Genomic DNA, 15,037 nt, shown 5'->3' on the forward strand with positions numbered 1-15,037 from the left:
TTGAGAGTGTTGTGTAGTATGGTATTCTTTGAGTGACAAAGTTTGATCCAGATCTGATCCAGTTTACAGATTTTGTGGCCATTTAAATTTAACATTGAAAACCCCATTTAATATATATTTTACATTATATCTCAATCAAACATGCCCCAATCACTCTCATATTTGAAAGTGAGGTGCAGACTGACACTATCACCTGACAAAGTTTGATCCGGATCTGATCCAGATTACATATTTTTGCGGCCATTTAAATTTAACATTGAACACCCCATTTAATGTATATTTTACATTATATCTTAATCAATCGTGCCTGAATCACTCTCATATTTGAAACTGGGGTGCAGACTGGCACTCACTATCACCTGTTATTTGATCTGGATCTGTTCTGGATTGTGGATTTTGTGGACATTTGAATTTAACATTGAAAAGCCCATTTGGTGTACATTTTGCAATGTATATCAATCAAAAGTGGCTCAATCGCTCTCATTTGTGAAAATGAGGTGTAAACTGACACAATGAATAGGCTAAGATTGATCCACATCTGATCTGTATTTATGGAATTGGAAACTAGTATTGGTGGAGGTTTGCACTCTTCGATCATGGTGCTCTAGTTGTGTTTTATTTTGGGAAACACTTTGTATATATGATTGGAAAGTGTTACATAAATAAATATCATTATTACATTTATAAATTTTTCTGTACTTAAAGTTCAAGGGATCCAATAATTCTTACTGGGATGTTCAATAGATAATTTATTTTTAAATAAGGTCTGCAACTTAATAACTGATTACTAAAACAGTAAAATGTTAGATTTGAGTTTTGTTGTATTTTTTGGACGTTTCACATAAACTCTTCTGTTGACACATTGATGTTTTCTGTTAAGGAAATTTTTGGTGGCCTTTCTTGTCAAATGTTACCGTAGCAGTGATGACATAAGTTTTTAATTAAGGTCAAAGTGGAAAACGTTTACTTACCCCTCAGTGTGCACTCACATCTGGATCAGACCAACACGCCAACGCAAGTAAAAACCTATTGCAAAAGGTGAAGTTCTGTTAAAAGTTTGTTTACACACACAAACACACACACCACAAATACGTAAAAATGAAAAAATTCATAAAATTTGCAATAAAATTTGTTTAATGCTTGCTGGCATATGCAGTACTTTCGAAAACTAATTTTGTGGTTATTTGTACATTAATTGTGAATTTAAAAATAATTCAGTCAGTGTTTTTTGTCTAATTCGACTGCTTCAGATCAAAATAAGTTGATTTGATGATTATCTTTCAAAGCTGCACACATCATTCGTTATATAAGTCATTATTAAGAGGATTACTGTGAAAGTTGCTTGCTGGTGCTTCGTTACTTGCAGTCGGTTCCGGTCTTAGTTCTGCTGCTCGTGTTCTGTTTGCTGAACAGATTTTCATAATTGAACCCAAAGGCTTTGGATGACAAACCTGCAGAACCACTTCTGTGCAGCAGGTTCATCTCGACAGCTGTGAGAAAATAAATAAATGGCAACCTCATAATGATGGGAAACATTTCAAAGTCACACCCAAGTCTTGCTTTGAAACCGGTTTTGCCACAACTCGGGATCGGTCGACTTCAGACACCCTGAAAGATGTGAAGCCACATGAAGCCTTTTTGAACATAACTAAAGCAGTTTCATTAAACAAATGAAGCCTTTGCTGTTTTACCCTGGGAAAGAAAACACTGTTGATAGGCAGAGCAGGCAGCTCCTTGGGAGCTGTTGGATTACAAATACAAAGACAAGGGTTCAATTCCAGGTGTGAGCTTCTGGCTACCTGTCTGTGTTCTTGAACAAGATGTTTCATCTGCATTGTCTCAGTCCACTCAGCTTAATCGAGGACAGGTTTTTGCTGGGGAAGAAGCCTGTGATGGACTGGTGTCCCATCCAAGGGGAGTCATAGACTCAATTCTTCACTCTATGGAATCCGAGGATAAACGTATGGGCCTCGGACCGATACATGGCTTGTGTCCATTTCTAAGTGATTAAAAAACACCTGAAGGTCACATGTTCCAATATTTTTACACATCCCAAAGTTGTAAAAACTATAAAATTTCAAAATCTCTGGTTTGTAGTTTTGTGCTGGTTTTCTTTAATCCCATTTGCACGCGGGAATAGAAATGGCTAGAAGATGTGAAAATTAGAGGACACCCAATTCTTCACTGCGACTCCACATTCTGCACTCACATTATTCTGCACTCTTTACCTGTATTAATTGCACCTGTTTGAACTTGTTAGCTGTATAAATCAATCACACTCCAACCTGTCCACCATAGCCAAGACCAAAGAGCTGTCTAAGGACACCAGGGACAAAACTACACCTGCACAAGGCTGGGATGGACTACAGGACAACAGGCAAGCAGCTTGGTAGAAGACAACAACTGTTATGATTATTTATTAGAAAGTGGAAGAAACACAAGATGACTGTCAATCGCCCTCGGTCTGGGATTCCATGCAAGATCTCACTTTGTGGGGTAAGGATGATTCTGAGAAAGCTCAGAAGTATACAGGAGGACCTGGTCAATGACCTGAAGACAGCTGGGACCACAGTCACAAAGATTACATTAGTAACACATGATGCTGTTATGGTTTAAAATCCTGCAGGGCAGCAAGGTCCCCCTGCTCAAGCCAGCACATGTCCAGGCCCGTTTGAAGTTCACCAGTGACCATCTGGATGATCCAGAGGAGGCATGGGAGAAGGTCATGTGGTCAGATGAGACCAGAATAGAGCTTTTTGGAATCAACTCCACTTACCATGTTTAGAGGATGAGAAAAACCCCAAGAAAACCATCCCAACCGTGAAGCATGGGGGTGGAAACATCATACTCTGAGGTGCTCTTCTGCAAAGGGGACAGGACGACTGCACCGTATTGAAGGGAGGATGGATGGGGTCATGTATTGCGAGATTTTGGCAAACAACCTCCTTCCCTCAGTAAGAGCATTGAAGATGGGTCATGGCTGGGTCTTCCAGCATGACAATGACCCCAAACACACAGCCAGGGCAACTAAGGAGGGGCTCCATAAAAAGCATTTCAAGGGCCTGGAGTGGCCTGGCCAGTCTCCAGACCTGAACTCAATAGAAAATCTTTTTGGAGCTGAAACTCCAAACCTGAAAGATTTAGAGAAGATCTGTATGGAGGAATGGCCCAAAATCCCTGCTGCAGTGTGTGAAAACCTGGTGAAAAACTACAGGAAACATTTTACCTCTGTAATTGCAAACAAAGGCTACTGTACCAAATATTAACATTGATTTTCACAGGTGTTCAAATACTTATTTTCAGCAGTAACATACAAATAAATTATTAAAAAAATCATACATTGTGATTTCCGGATTTTGTTTTTGTTTTTTTAGATTATGTCTCTCTCAGTGGACATGCACCTAAGATGAAAATTTCAGACCCCTCCATGATTTCTAAGTGAGAGAACTTGCAAAATCGCAGGGTGTTCAAATACTTATTTTCCTCACTGTACATCTCCAAGTCATCAGCATAACAGTGAAAATCTATTGCATAGCCCTGAATAATCTGACCAAGCAGAGCCACATAGTGAGTGAGAACAACAGTGGACCCAGAACAGAACCCTGAGCTACTGCATATTTGATAGAAATACAGGTAAACCCTGTTAACTCGTTAACCCTATAACTCGTGTTTCAGCTTTACTCACGGTCAATTTATAGACCCCAAAACTTTAGACTACTGTATAATTGAGGTTAAGGGTTTTTTTGGGTCAGACTCATTAACTTGCAGTTTCAGATAACTCACGGTCTGATTTTGTCCACCCCAACTTGGCGCGAGTTAATGGGGCTCATCTGTATGCCGCAAGAGTTTGGACAAAAACCACTTTGTTTTTTTTAAACAATATTTTTATTTGTTTTAACAGTTAAAGTACTATCACATTGAACAAAATTATATATGAAATATAAGAAGAGAACCCAAACACACAAAACAAAAATACATGAAGCAGTTCAACTTTAGAATTGGCAACATATTTGCCTAATTAAGTAGCCATACACGTAAAAAATGTATAATAATAATAATAATATATCTTCCCCTTCTCCTTCTCTCCTTCCCTTCCCTTTCCTTTTTTTTTACCTTTTCCTTCCCCCTTTCCTCCCTTTTTCTTTTTTCCTTTTCTTCCCTCTCTCCTCCCTTCCCTTTTTCTCTCTCCTTTTTCTTTCCTCTTCTTTCCCTTTATAAATGTTAATCCATTTTAGGATTTGTTAGTTACTTTAAGTGTATCTGAATAAAAGAGAGAAGAAAAAAAAAAAAGGAATCACAATTTGTCTATATAGCTACAATAGAAAGTTGAGAGCATAATTAAATTCCATCACCATACCACCCAGCCCCAATAAATGGTGTCACATATATGAATTGTACAATTAAAACAAAAATATTCCCAGATTAATTTCAATCATTTCTCCTCATTATTTCCTATATTTAGATTACCAGCAAAAACCTTAAATGGGCCCCACATATCTTCAAATAGCTTTAATTTCCCTTTCCTAATACATGTAATTTTTTCCAGTGGAAAGACGATAAGCATTTGTTTTACCCAGTGTATCATCTTGGGACTATGAGTCTTTTTCCAAAATATTGCAATTGTTCTTTTTGCTTGTAAGAAACACATATTAATCATGATTTGTTCACACTTGGTAAACGTATGTGTTTCAGGATAAATTCCTAAAATAAACATTGCAGGATTTGTTGAAACCTTCTTGGAAATGATTATTTCTACTGCCGTTCTAACCTCCTCCCAAAAAAGTCTTATCTCTGGACATTGCCACATACAATGGAATAATGTTCCTTTAGCATCAGTGCACTTACTACATACATCTGATATATTACTATTATAACGGTTCAATTTGACTGGTGTTACATAAGTTCTCATAAGCCATTTGTATTGGATAAGTCTAAATCGAGTATTAAGTAATTGTTTGTGTGCTTTGTTACATGCAGATTCCCAGTCTTCCATTGATATGTTTATTTCAAGATCTTCAATCCATGCCCTCAGCTTAGAGTTACAGTTTTCCTTTGAATTAGAAAGCAAAAAATTATATAGCTCTGACGCTGCACCCTTGCTAAAACTATTTTTAGAGATCATTTTTTTTCTAATAATGTCTTTTTAGGTTTGTGAAGTTTGCTATCCAGGTTGGTTCTAATAAAACTCCTCAGTTGAAGGAATTTAAAAAAATATTTTTGATCTATATTGTACTTATGTGCCAGTTCCTCAAAAAGACATTAGGGATTCTGAATGCGACTTGAATAAATCCTGCAATGATTTCAGCCCGTGATGCCCAATCTTTAAAAATGCTGTCTGCTCTTCCAGGGATAAAATACTTGTTTCCCCAAATTGGAGAGTATAAAGATAACCTACTTGGCTCATTGAAGTATTTACATACTTTAGACCAGACTTTTATTGTGTGCTTTACTATTGGATTATTTGTTTTTTTGATTAGATTAGTAATCTTATCTGAGTAAAGGTATTGAGGCAATGGTAAATCTAAGCCTTCTGATTCCACTTCTTTCCATTGTGGGGCATTATTTGTTTCAACATAAAATTTGAGTGATCTTAATTGTATAGCCCAGTAATACAGAATTATATTTGGACACTTTAAACCTCCCTGATTATATGGTAGGTGCAATAATGATAATCTAATTTGAGCTTTATTATTTTTCCAAATAAATGAAATTAATAGTTTATCTTTGTAAAAAAATCTGTAGGTGAGGGTAGTGGCGCATTCTGAAAGAGGTATAACATTTTGGGGAGTATATTCATTTTTATTAATGAATAATTTTATAATAATAAATTCTTCCTATTAAAGACAATGGTAATGTCATCCACCGATCAATCGAACTCATTACATCATTCAATAAAGACTCAGAGTTAACAAGCAGATTGATTTTGCGTCTGATATCAATACCTAAATATGTGAAGTTATCAACCACTTTAAAGGACAAAACCTGTGAGTCAGGATTACTGGCATCTTTTTCATCAAGTAATAAGATGGCGGATTTGCTCTTATTAATGGTATAACCTGAAGCTAAACTAAAGGCTCTTATCAATTTTAGGATTGTTGGGATTGTTCTACTAATGTTTGAAATAAAAAGGATAATGTCATCTGCATATAATGCTATTTTATGTTCAGTTTGGTGTACAGGTATTCCACATATGTCAGGATGTTTTCTAATGGCAATGGCTAAAGGTTCTATTGCCAATGTGAAAAGGAGAGGTGACAGAGGGCAGCCCTGTCTACATCCCCTCTTTATTTCAACTGGCTGTGAAATATTTTTATTTGTTAGTATTTCTGCAGTAGAATTTAAATACAGCAATCGAACACATTTTAGAAAATTATTTCCATAGCCGAATTGTCCCAAAACACTAAATAGATAAGGCCACTCAACCTTATCAAAGGCCTTTTCGGCATCTAAAGATAAAAGGGCCTTATCTACAGTACTGTCCAAACCTTGAATAATATTAAGAACCCTCCTAACATTATGAAACCCCAAAAACCACATTTGATCACATTATACCTGTTCTAGCTTCCCTTCAATGGCTCCTTGTGAATGTAAGAATATATTTCAAGGTTTTGCTGCTGACATACTACATAAGGCTCTAAATGATCCTGCACCAACGTGACGTCTTTCTAACCTGCAGGGGTTTTTTTTCTTCTCAGAGTTAAAAAGAAGTCAGCAGGCTACAGAGCCTTTACCCATTGTACACTTTAGTTGAATCTTTTAATCTATTATTTTCTAGTGTTTCCTATCTATCTATCTATATATCTATATATATCTATATATAGATATATATAACAATTTTTAACTTATTTCTTACCTTTGCTGGTTTGTATATTTTACTTGGAACTTATGTCCAATTTTAATTTTTTCTTATGAATACATGTTTGACAGTTTATCTACAGCACCTTTTTGCCTGAAAGTGTGATAAATTATAACTAATATTATTAAACACACCCACAATTAATTACAATTAAATACAGCCATTTACACCCTGCGCCTCACTTTGCATTCAGATTACACAGTGTGTAAATAGCAAAGGGGGAGTCGGACAGGCACAAATCCCACGTGCACCATGCACTTTAGACGGCGCGCTGTCAAGATGGCGCCCTAATGGTCTTCATTGATCTCCAACTGCTTCATTGTAAAGCAAAAACAACTGAATCGGCCTCGTCCTTCCAATACTTCCAGAGGGAACTGTGCATCTTTAAGTATGCAAGTATAACTACATTCATGAGTAAAGATATGATAAAGTACACCATTTTACAATTTACAAACTGAGCCAGACCAGGAACCACGTTAAAGGCCACATTGGACCCTTAAATCCTTAAGTTCTTAAAACAAATTAGATTATTGAATACGAGTGTGTTTCTGGAAACAGACAGTTGGGACGTTTTGTTTACCCATTAAACCCTTCGGGCTGACCCCCTCTGAACAACTTACCGGTAAGATGAGTCTTATGTTGACTTAACTAAATTTTCACCAGTTCCATACACCACACCTTTGCCGTCAGTGTCAGCAGACTGGAGGAACTCCACCTTCACACTCTTGGAGGGGAATAAGAAAGAAGACGACTCCTTTGAAAAAGAAAAAAAAACTTTTTGACTGAAAGTTTCTGCACAGCAGCCTCACACACGCACACACACACACACATACACACACACCGTGTATCTGAGCAGGACAGACCACAGGAGGTCAGGTGGCAGACGAGGACCTGCAGGAACCTCCAGATCAGATCCATCCTGGTGAGTTCACATTACTGCCGTCATTACTGGGATTCATGCATTCATTTTTATTCACAGCGCATTTAGTCACCAATGCTTCGAACACATTTGAAGGATTTGATGCAAACTGCTCACATCAAAGTATCAATAGTTAATCTCCAATATCAAATATTAGTATTATTGAAGTGATTTCACCTATTTTCTACATTTCAGCTACAAAAGTTCCATATGGAGAGACAACTGTGTGTTAATTTCTTTTAAGCTACTTTTTATTTTCCGTGACAAAAGTACAGAAGCTTACTGCTGCCAAAATGAAAAACAAATCTCAGTATCTCCAAAACACTAAAAAAGCAAACCTATTCATTTGTAATATTTATGTTTTATTTGCATATATGCAATAATTACAATATTGCAATATCTGATATTTAGGCCAATTATGACCATCTTTAAAAAGAAATCTCTGCTTCCTCTCTGTCTTTTCCACCAGCTTGTCTGCTTAAGACACTCTTAGGCTTGTTAAAAGTCCTCCTCACTACTCTTACCACTTAGCTCTCTTAAGGTCTAAGGTGCTTTGCGGACAACTTTAATCTTACCAAGGGAAAATTCTAAGAAATGTCTAAGAATTTGAGAAATTCTAAGATTTTTCTTAGAATAACGTAACTAGCAGCTATTTTAGACTTAGGCTGCTTTGTGCATACGGGTCCAGGTTGTTAAAAGTGGCATTTCTCCTTTAATTCGGGTTGCCTTATATATATGTGTGTTTTCCCAGTGATTTTTAAAAGAGCAGACAGTTGTTAAATAACCTCTTAATTTTGCTGTCTGAGTGACACAACTTTAGATAAATAAATCTAAAGTTATCTTCCTTAATTCAAACTGAAAGCAAATCTCTACAACTTGATATAAATGAATTGAAAATATAAAATCCATCTTCCTGATGAAGTGGTGTAGAGGAGGATTTTCTTAAAAAGAAGACCTGAAAGTTCAGCTACAATCTTCCAGAAAGTACATCTGAGATGAAAGTCTAGATTTGATGTTTTGGTGAAAGAAACTTTTGTATTTCTTCGTAATTGATGTAAATAAAGCGCAAGACATATTCAGTGACTTGGAAATGTTCATGTTTCCATCCCCTGACTTGTCTAAAGAAAACTGGCAATAAAACTTATTATTATTTACAGGAAATACCAAGGTTTAGAGATTTGCTTTCAGTTCGAGTTTGAGGAAGCTAATTTTAGAAATTTTTATTCTTTACATTTTTGTATTTCTTGCATTTGAAATGGCATAAACAAATTAAAATGTGTGAAATTCCAAGTGTTCCAATACTTTTGGAGGGTACAGTATCCTAACCTTATGATGAGTGCAAAATGAGTGTGGTATTATTACTGTTTTGTTTAAGAATGTTGCTGCACTTTGGGTGAAATCAGTTATATTGTATATCATATTGATATGACATTGATACGATAATTTGGCCATATTGTACAGCCCTACTGTCAACTAGCTGAAAACTTTACATATTAATTTATATTTACATTAAAAAAATGCTTAAAGTGGCAGGGGGTTAAGATGCCTGTAATTAAAAAGGTGGGGGGGTCTGGGGGGCACGGAGCTCCCACAGATGCTGAAAGACAAGAAAGAAAAAATATTTAAAAATGTGTGTGTGTGTGTGGGGGGGGGGGGGGGGTGTCTGGGGGTGCTCTGCCCACCCCAGCCGAACATTTTAGCCATGCTAATGCTCCCCTGAAGCATTTGCTCAAAAAACAGTCTGAAGGACCTAAATGACATGGTGAGATGATGAAGAGCTTCACTCGTTCATGTCCGCAACATATACATATTATTACAATTAGAAAATGATGTAGTTATGACAAAAATGTTTGTTGAATTCCACGTCCCAACAGCCAGGGGCTGTGAGCATGGACCGGGCCGCCGGGCCACCCGCCCTCGACCGCCACCCAATCCTCTCTGCACCCGACCCCCATGGCCCCCTCTGCAGGTGGTGAACCCACAGGAGGGCGGGCCCACGTTGCTCCTTCGGGCCGAGCCCGGCCGGGACCCATGGGCTAAGGCCTGACCACCAGGCGCTCGCGCGCGAGCCCCAACCCCAGGCCTGGCTCCAGGGTGGGACCCCGGCTCCGCCATACCGGGCGACGTCTCGGTCCTTGATCTTTCACTGGTCATGGAGGTTCTGAGGTGGCTTGGGCATCTTTTCCGGATGCCCCCTGGACGCCTCGCTGGAGAGGTGTTCCGGGCACGTCCCATTGGGAGGAGGCCCCGGGGAAGACCCAGGACATGCTGGAAGGATTACATCTCTCGGCTGGCTTGGGAACGCCTTGGGGTTCCCCCGGAGGAGCTGGGGGAGGTGTGTGTGGATCGGGAGGTCTGGGCGGCTTTGCTTGAGCTGCTGCCCCCGCGACCCGACTCCAGATAAAGCAGAAGAAAATGGATGGATGGATGGTTTGTTGAATTCAAATTTCATATTCTTTTGGAACCTGTGAAAACCGTATGTAGTCCTCCACAAAAACAGTTGTGATTTTGTAATAATTTTTTAAACACGGCTATACAGTGGTTTATGGCTGTTATATGTAAAAACAGAACAGTAGTTGAGAACCAATCAAGGATTTTGGGTCAAATTACTTCAACATAATCATTTCAGAACATTGTGTAGCTACAATTAAAAAAAATGTTTTAGGATTATGTATGGCAGCATATTGATGCTGCCATACATAATAGTATGTTGAGATTTAATACTATTCCAATGATCCAATCTCTGCTCGTGCGTTGCAGTGTGTTCGGGAGACGAGCCTTTGATCTCCCACCCGCCATCATCAATCCATGATGGGCCAAAATGGCAGCAAGCCTTCCTCTAACTCCACCTTATTCCGCCCTCCCGCTGATGAAAATCCATCTCCTCGACCAAGCATCTTCGCCACGCTGAGGAAGCCGCTGGCAGCCAAGCCCAATGACTTCATACCGCTCTTCAACGACTGCATCTCTGCTGCCTCATCCAGAACCCAGGAGTACCTCCTCTTTAAGGACCCAGAAGAAAAGTTCCGCCTCAACCCTGAGGTGCTCACTCAGGTAGACCCGCGCTGATCAAACCCAACCTACATGATGGGTGTAGACGTTAGCGGTAGCAATATACAGTGTTCTTCAGGCAATAATCAAACTGTTGTCTCTACAACATCTCGTCTTCCAACAGGTTTTTCTGATGACTTACATCACTCAGAGCATCAACCTCAACCTGACCGAAATGTTCAGCTGCACAGCCATGACGCCTGAGCAGCGCGTCCTCCTGGGTGCTGACTGGGTCTGGGCTTTGCTGGAGAAACCCTCCAAGAACCCCCGCGTCCAGATCGCTGTCCAGGTGCTACACCTGCCCGAAAAAGAGGGTCCTGAAGAGGGTAGTACCACCCAAGAGCCATCCAGCGAGACCATGGAGATAGCCCACCAGGAAACCAGTGACAAGACCACGTTTGAGAAGATGGTGGAATTCTGCACTTCCATTGGAAAGGACTGTTATGCTCTCTTCATGTTCTTTGGGAAGAAAAATGACAAGGGGAACATCTACGGAGTCCTCAGTAACAACTTCGAGGCCGCCATCGGGAAGTGCAGCAAGATCGACAGAGCGTTTATTGAGAACTTCTTCAAAGGTTCGAGGTACCTCCATACCCCATCGGGAATGATGCAGGCGATTGTCACCAAGAAAGATGGCGATCCGCTCACGCTCATGATTAAGTTTAGCTGAACCAAAGTGACTCGTAACATTCAGCGACCAAAGATGTGACAAAATAAACTTTCTGATGTGCAAGAAAGTTTTGCAAGAGAACTACTGCAAAGAGATTGAGTTTAATAAAGCAGGAGATACTTTAAAAAAAAAGTTTTCAAACTGAACAATAATTGTTCTTATTGCTAAAGATTCACCTTTTATCACTTGACAAATCAAACTCAGTGGAATTCACAAAATGTTTTTGTAAAAGCACTTAAAAATACTTAACTGCGCTTTTAAATACTTAAAAACTTCCTTTTAGTGAGTGAACACAGCACAAAATGTAAATTCCAGTTAAATCTATGTTCCCTTTTGAGTGAATTATTGCAATATTTACACAGAACATCCTAATTTTTTATGAAATATTTAATTGTCTGTAAGAAGGCAAAAACTCGTCGCGAGTACTTACCTAAACAACAACTACTACTACTAATACTACATACTGTTGTTGTTTATGTGAGCAAAGCTTTAATGTGTGTCACACTGCAGTGGGTTTAAAAAAAAAACAAAAAAACAAAGCTGAGGATGTGGTTTATGTACATTTTGTGGTTTTGGGTCCAGCAGAACACGGTCAAAAGGACGGATGTAATTTTACATCCACACACACACTTAATGCACACACACAGTATGACAAACACATTCTTACAGTAAGTACACTGTTTTATTAATAAAATAGAGATGGTGAGTAAATGAATGCAAGTTTTCTTTTACTGTATTAGTCTAAAATAAAGTTTTCCATCACTGAATAGTACAAAAGTAAATAACAAAAACATCCATGATATTGTATTGAGAAAAAAAAAAAATACTGCTAAAAGATGCATGTATAAAATCTGAAGTACTCATACAGCACTATACAAAACATTTAATCATCCTATTTTCCTTCATCGGTTTTGATACAAACATATTTTTCACTTAAGACAGAAAAAACCTTTGTAAGTTTACTGCATAAGAACGTCACAGCACAAAGGCAGCAGTGAATCAATTAACAATAAAAAGATTATAAAAACTTGATTAAATACAACCCAATGTTCATAGAACTGCAGCAGACCACCGACAAGAAATTATGTAGATTTATCACCTAAAAATATGATTTTAAAACTGAAAAGTGGTTTTAATGTATTTATTTTAAAAGCTAGTTAACGTATTTCATTATTTTCTGAAAAGATTGGACACATTAAAGGCGTCGTACTGAGGACATTATATATAAAAACACAAACCATTAATATGACATTTGTTATAGGAGAGGTTTTTTTAATTTAACTTCTATAATGTTATGTACACACACACACACACACACATAAACACACCTTTGTACTTAAATATGGAGGAGGTCTGCTGTTTCTGTGATTGTGTAACTTTGTATATTTAATTTTCTTATTTTTATGTTTTCTTCATGCTTGTTTTCCTTTTCTGTAAATGTAAAAATTACAAAAAAAAAAAAAAAAAAAAAGGTTGCTTGGTTGGGGTAAAAAAAAAAAAAAAATTCCTTACTAGTTAAATTGTCCGATTGCCTTTGCAGTACTAAACATCTACTACACAACAGTAATAATGAGCAACAACACTGTATAAATGTATAAAAATGGCACAAAACAGTTTTAAAAAAATACAATCTTGATTTTCAGAATAACTACAAACAGGCTCATTTCAAAATTGATGTTTTTTTTTTTTGTATTATTATTATTTTAAATCCTTCCTGAAACATCCATTGTTTTAAAAATGACTGAAATTCCCGTTTCAAGTATCACGTTCTCAGAAAGTCAAGAGGATAGAAAGACTAAACCATCCATCATAGCTCATCCTTCACTGTGCTTTTGGCCTCGTCGCGTCTGCGCTCACACTCGCACGCCGCGGTGTGGTCGCTGGGCTGAGGCACCAGCTCCATGTCGGAGCGGCATTCTGGTTTTCCTACCTGGTGCTCGGCGTACGTCTGCAGGACTCTGTGGTAGTAACAGTACAACCTGCTGGGCTCCAGCAGCTCTCGTGCTCTCTCTTGGCCCGCTTTCGCGATTTTCTGAGCTTTGGCATCGTTCTCTTTGGCCCATTTGATTTTCTCCATCAGGTCCGACAGGTTTCTCCTCATGGGAACGTAGTGGATGCCGGCTTTCAGACGACTGTAGAAAAACTCATAATAGGGCGAGTCCTGCTTCAGAACCAGACTGTTCCCGAGCATCAGGTAAGGGAAGCGATACGCCGCCACCGTTCCGTCCACATTTACTTGGTACTTGTACTAAAAACAGAAACACAAACTTTAAATGTAGCACAAATTTTGATTGATCAATATGCTAATTTTTATTTTACATTTATTCAATTAACAATTGAATCAGAACATACTAATATCATAACTATTTTCTGATGATCACCGAACTCATCAGTTGACTAATCAGCTTCTATGTCTCCTGTATCAACAGTCAGGTCAGGTAAGTAAGCATCTATCTGCTGCAGCCAGGTGGAAAAGTGGACATGTCCAGTTGCTGGGATCTTCAAGACAGAGTACACAGTAACACCCCACATGGCCAAAATGTCATAGCTGAAATTCCCTCATAATACAAGCGGCATGCCTCATCTGAACCTCCCTAAGTGAGCGTTCTATTGACAGAAAACCATTCCAGCGGTACACAAGGATCCTCTAAGGAGATCTAGTACCAAAGACATACAGCAGTCACCTTAAATCACTGGTTAGAGCACCAGCCTTCTCTCCAGAAGGTCTCTGGTTTGAGTAGCAGCTGGAGCTGGTGCCTGATGCCCCACTAGCAATAAAAGGGGAACCTGACAGTTGCAGAAGCATCAGGTGGCAAAAGGAAAGGAACTGGTCAAGTTGCAAGGGTTTCATTGTCAACTTTTACTTAAAAGTGACCTTATTTTGGGTGAAGTGCTTCCAGAGTCCCACGCCCTCTCATTTAGGTGGGTACCTACTCTTCAGAACTGGTGCACAACAACCTGGCTCAATTACTCAAGCCACACTGGCTTCCAAAACCCACTGGCAATCACCCACATGGAAAGTGATTTTTGTCAACAGACTGTAAAATCCAACAACTTTAAGAGCCCCTTCACACATAGTACGAATAAGTACAACTCAGGGCGACTCATGGCGGAACAACTCGTATAAGCGAACCACGAAAACATCATGCTGATGGGCAGGTGTACACGATGCCGCTGCGAAGGTTCATGCATGCAGGAACAGATTGTGAGATTGTGAAAATACAACCCCTATTCCAATGAAGTTGGGACATTGTGTGAAATGTAAATAAAACAGAATACGATTTGCAAATCCTCTTCAACCTATATGCAATTGAACACACCACAAAGACGAGATATTTAATGTTCAAACTGTTAAACTTTATTGTGTTTGTGAAAATATTTGCTCATTTTGAAATGGATGCCTGCAACACGTTTCAAAAAAGCTGGGAAAGGGGCAACAAAAGACTGGGAACGTTGATGAATGCTCAAAGAACACGTGTTTGGAACATTCCACAGGTGAACAGGTTAATTGGAAACAGGTGAGTGTCATGATTAGGTATAA

General features: G+C 38.7%; 2 protein-coding genes across 2 annotated transcripts in view; one reads left to right on the top strand and one right to left on the bottom strand.

The window, feature by feature from the left end:
• Window positions 1-15,037, bottom strand: part of poglut3 (protein O-glucosyltransferase 3) — a 51,300-nt gene that overhangs the window by 3,102 nt on the left and 33,161 nt on the right. Inside the window, exon 6 of the mRNA XM_034177191.1 lies at window positions 12,805-13,744. Coding sequence (XP_034033082.1) covers window positions 13,304-13,744 — 441 coding nt within the window. The 3' untranslated portion in view covers window positions 12,805-13,303. The remainder of the gene's footprint in view (window positions 1-12,804; window positions 13,745-15,037) is intronic.
• On the top strand, window positions 7,691-11,741 carry rep15 (RAB15 effector protein). The gene is made up of 3 exons (XM_034177192.1): window positions 7,691-7,778; window positions 10,536-10,829; window positions 10,951-11,741. The coding sequence occupies exons 2-3, from the start codon at window positions 10,584-10,586 to the stop codon at window positions 11,494-11,496; spliced, it is 792 nt and encodes a 263-aa protein (XP_034033083.1). The 5' UTR covers window positions 7,691-7,778; window positions 10,536-10,583; the 3' UTR covers window positions 11,497-11,741.

The sequence above is a fragment of the Thalassophryne amazonica genome, chromosome 8 (genome assembly GCF_902500255.1).
Source record: "Thalassophryne amazonica chromosome 8, fThaAma1.1, whole genome shotgun sequence".
Classification (NCBI taxonomy): domain Eukaryota; kingdom Metazoa; phylum Chordata; class Actinopteri; order Batrachoidiformes; family Batrachoididae; genus Thalassophryne; species Thalassophryne amazonica.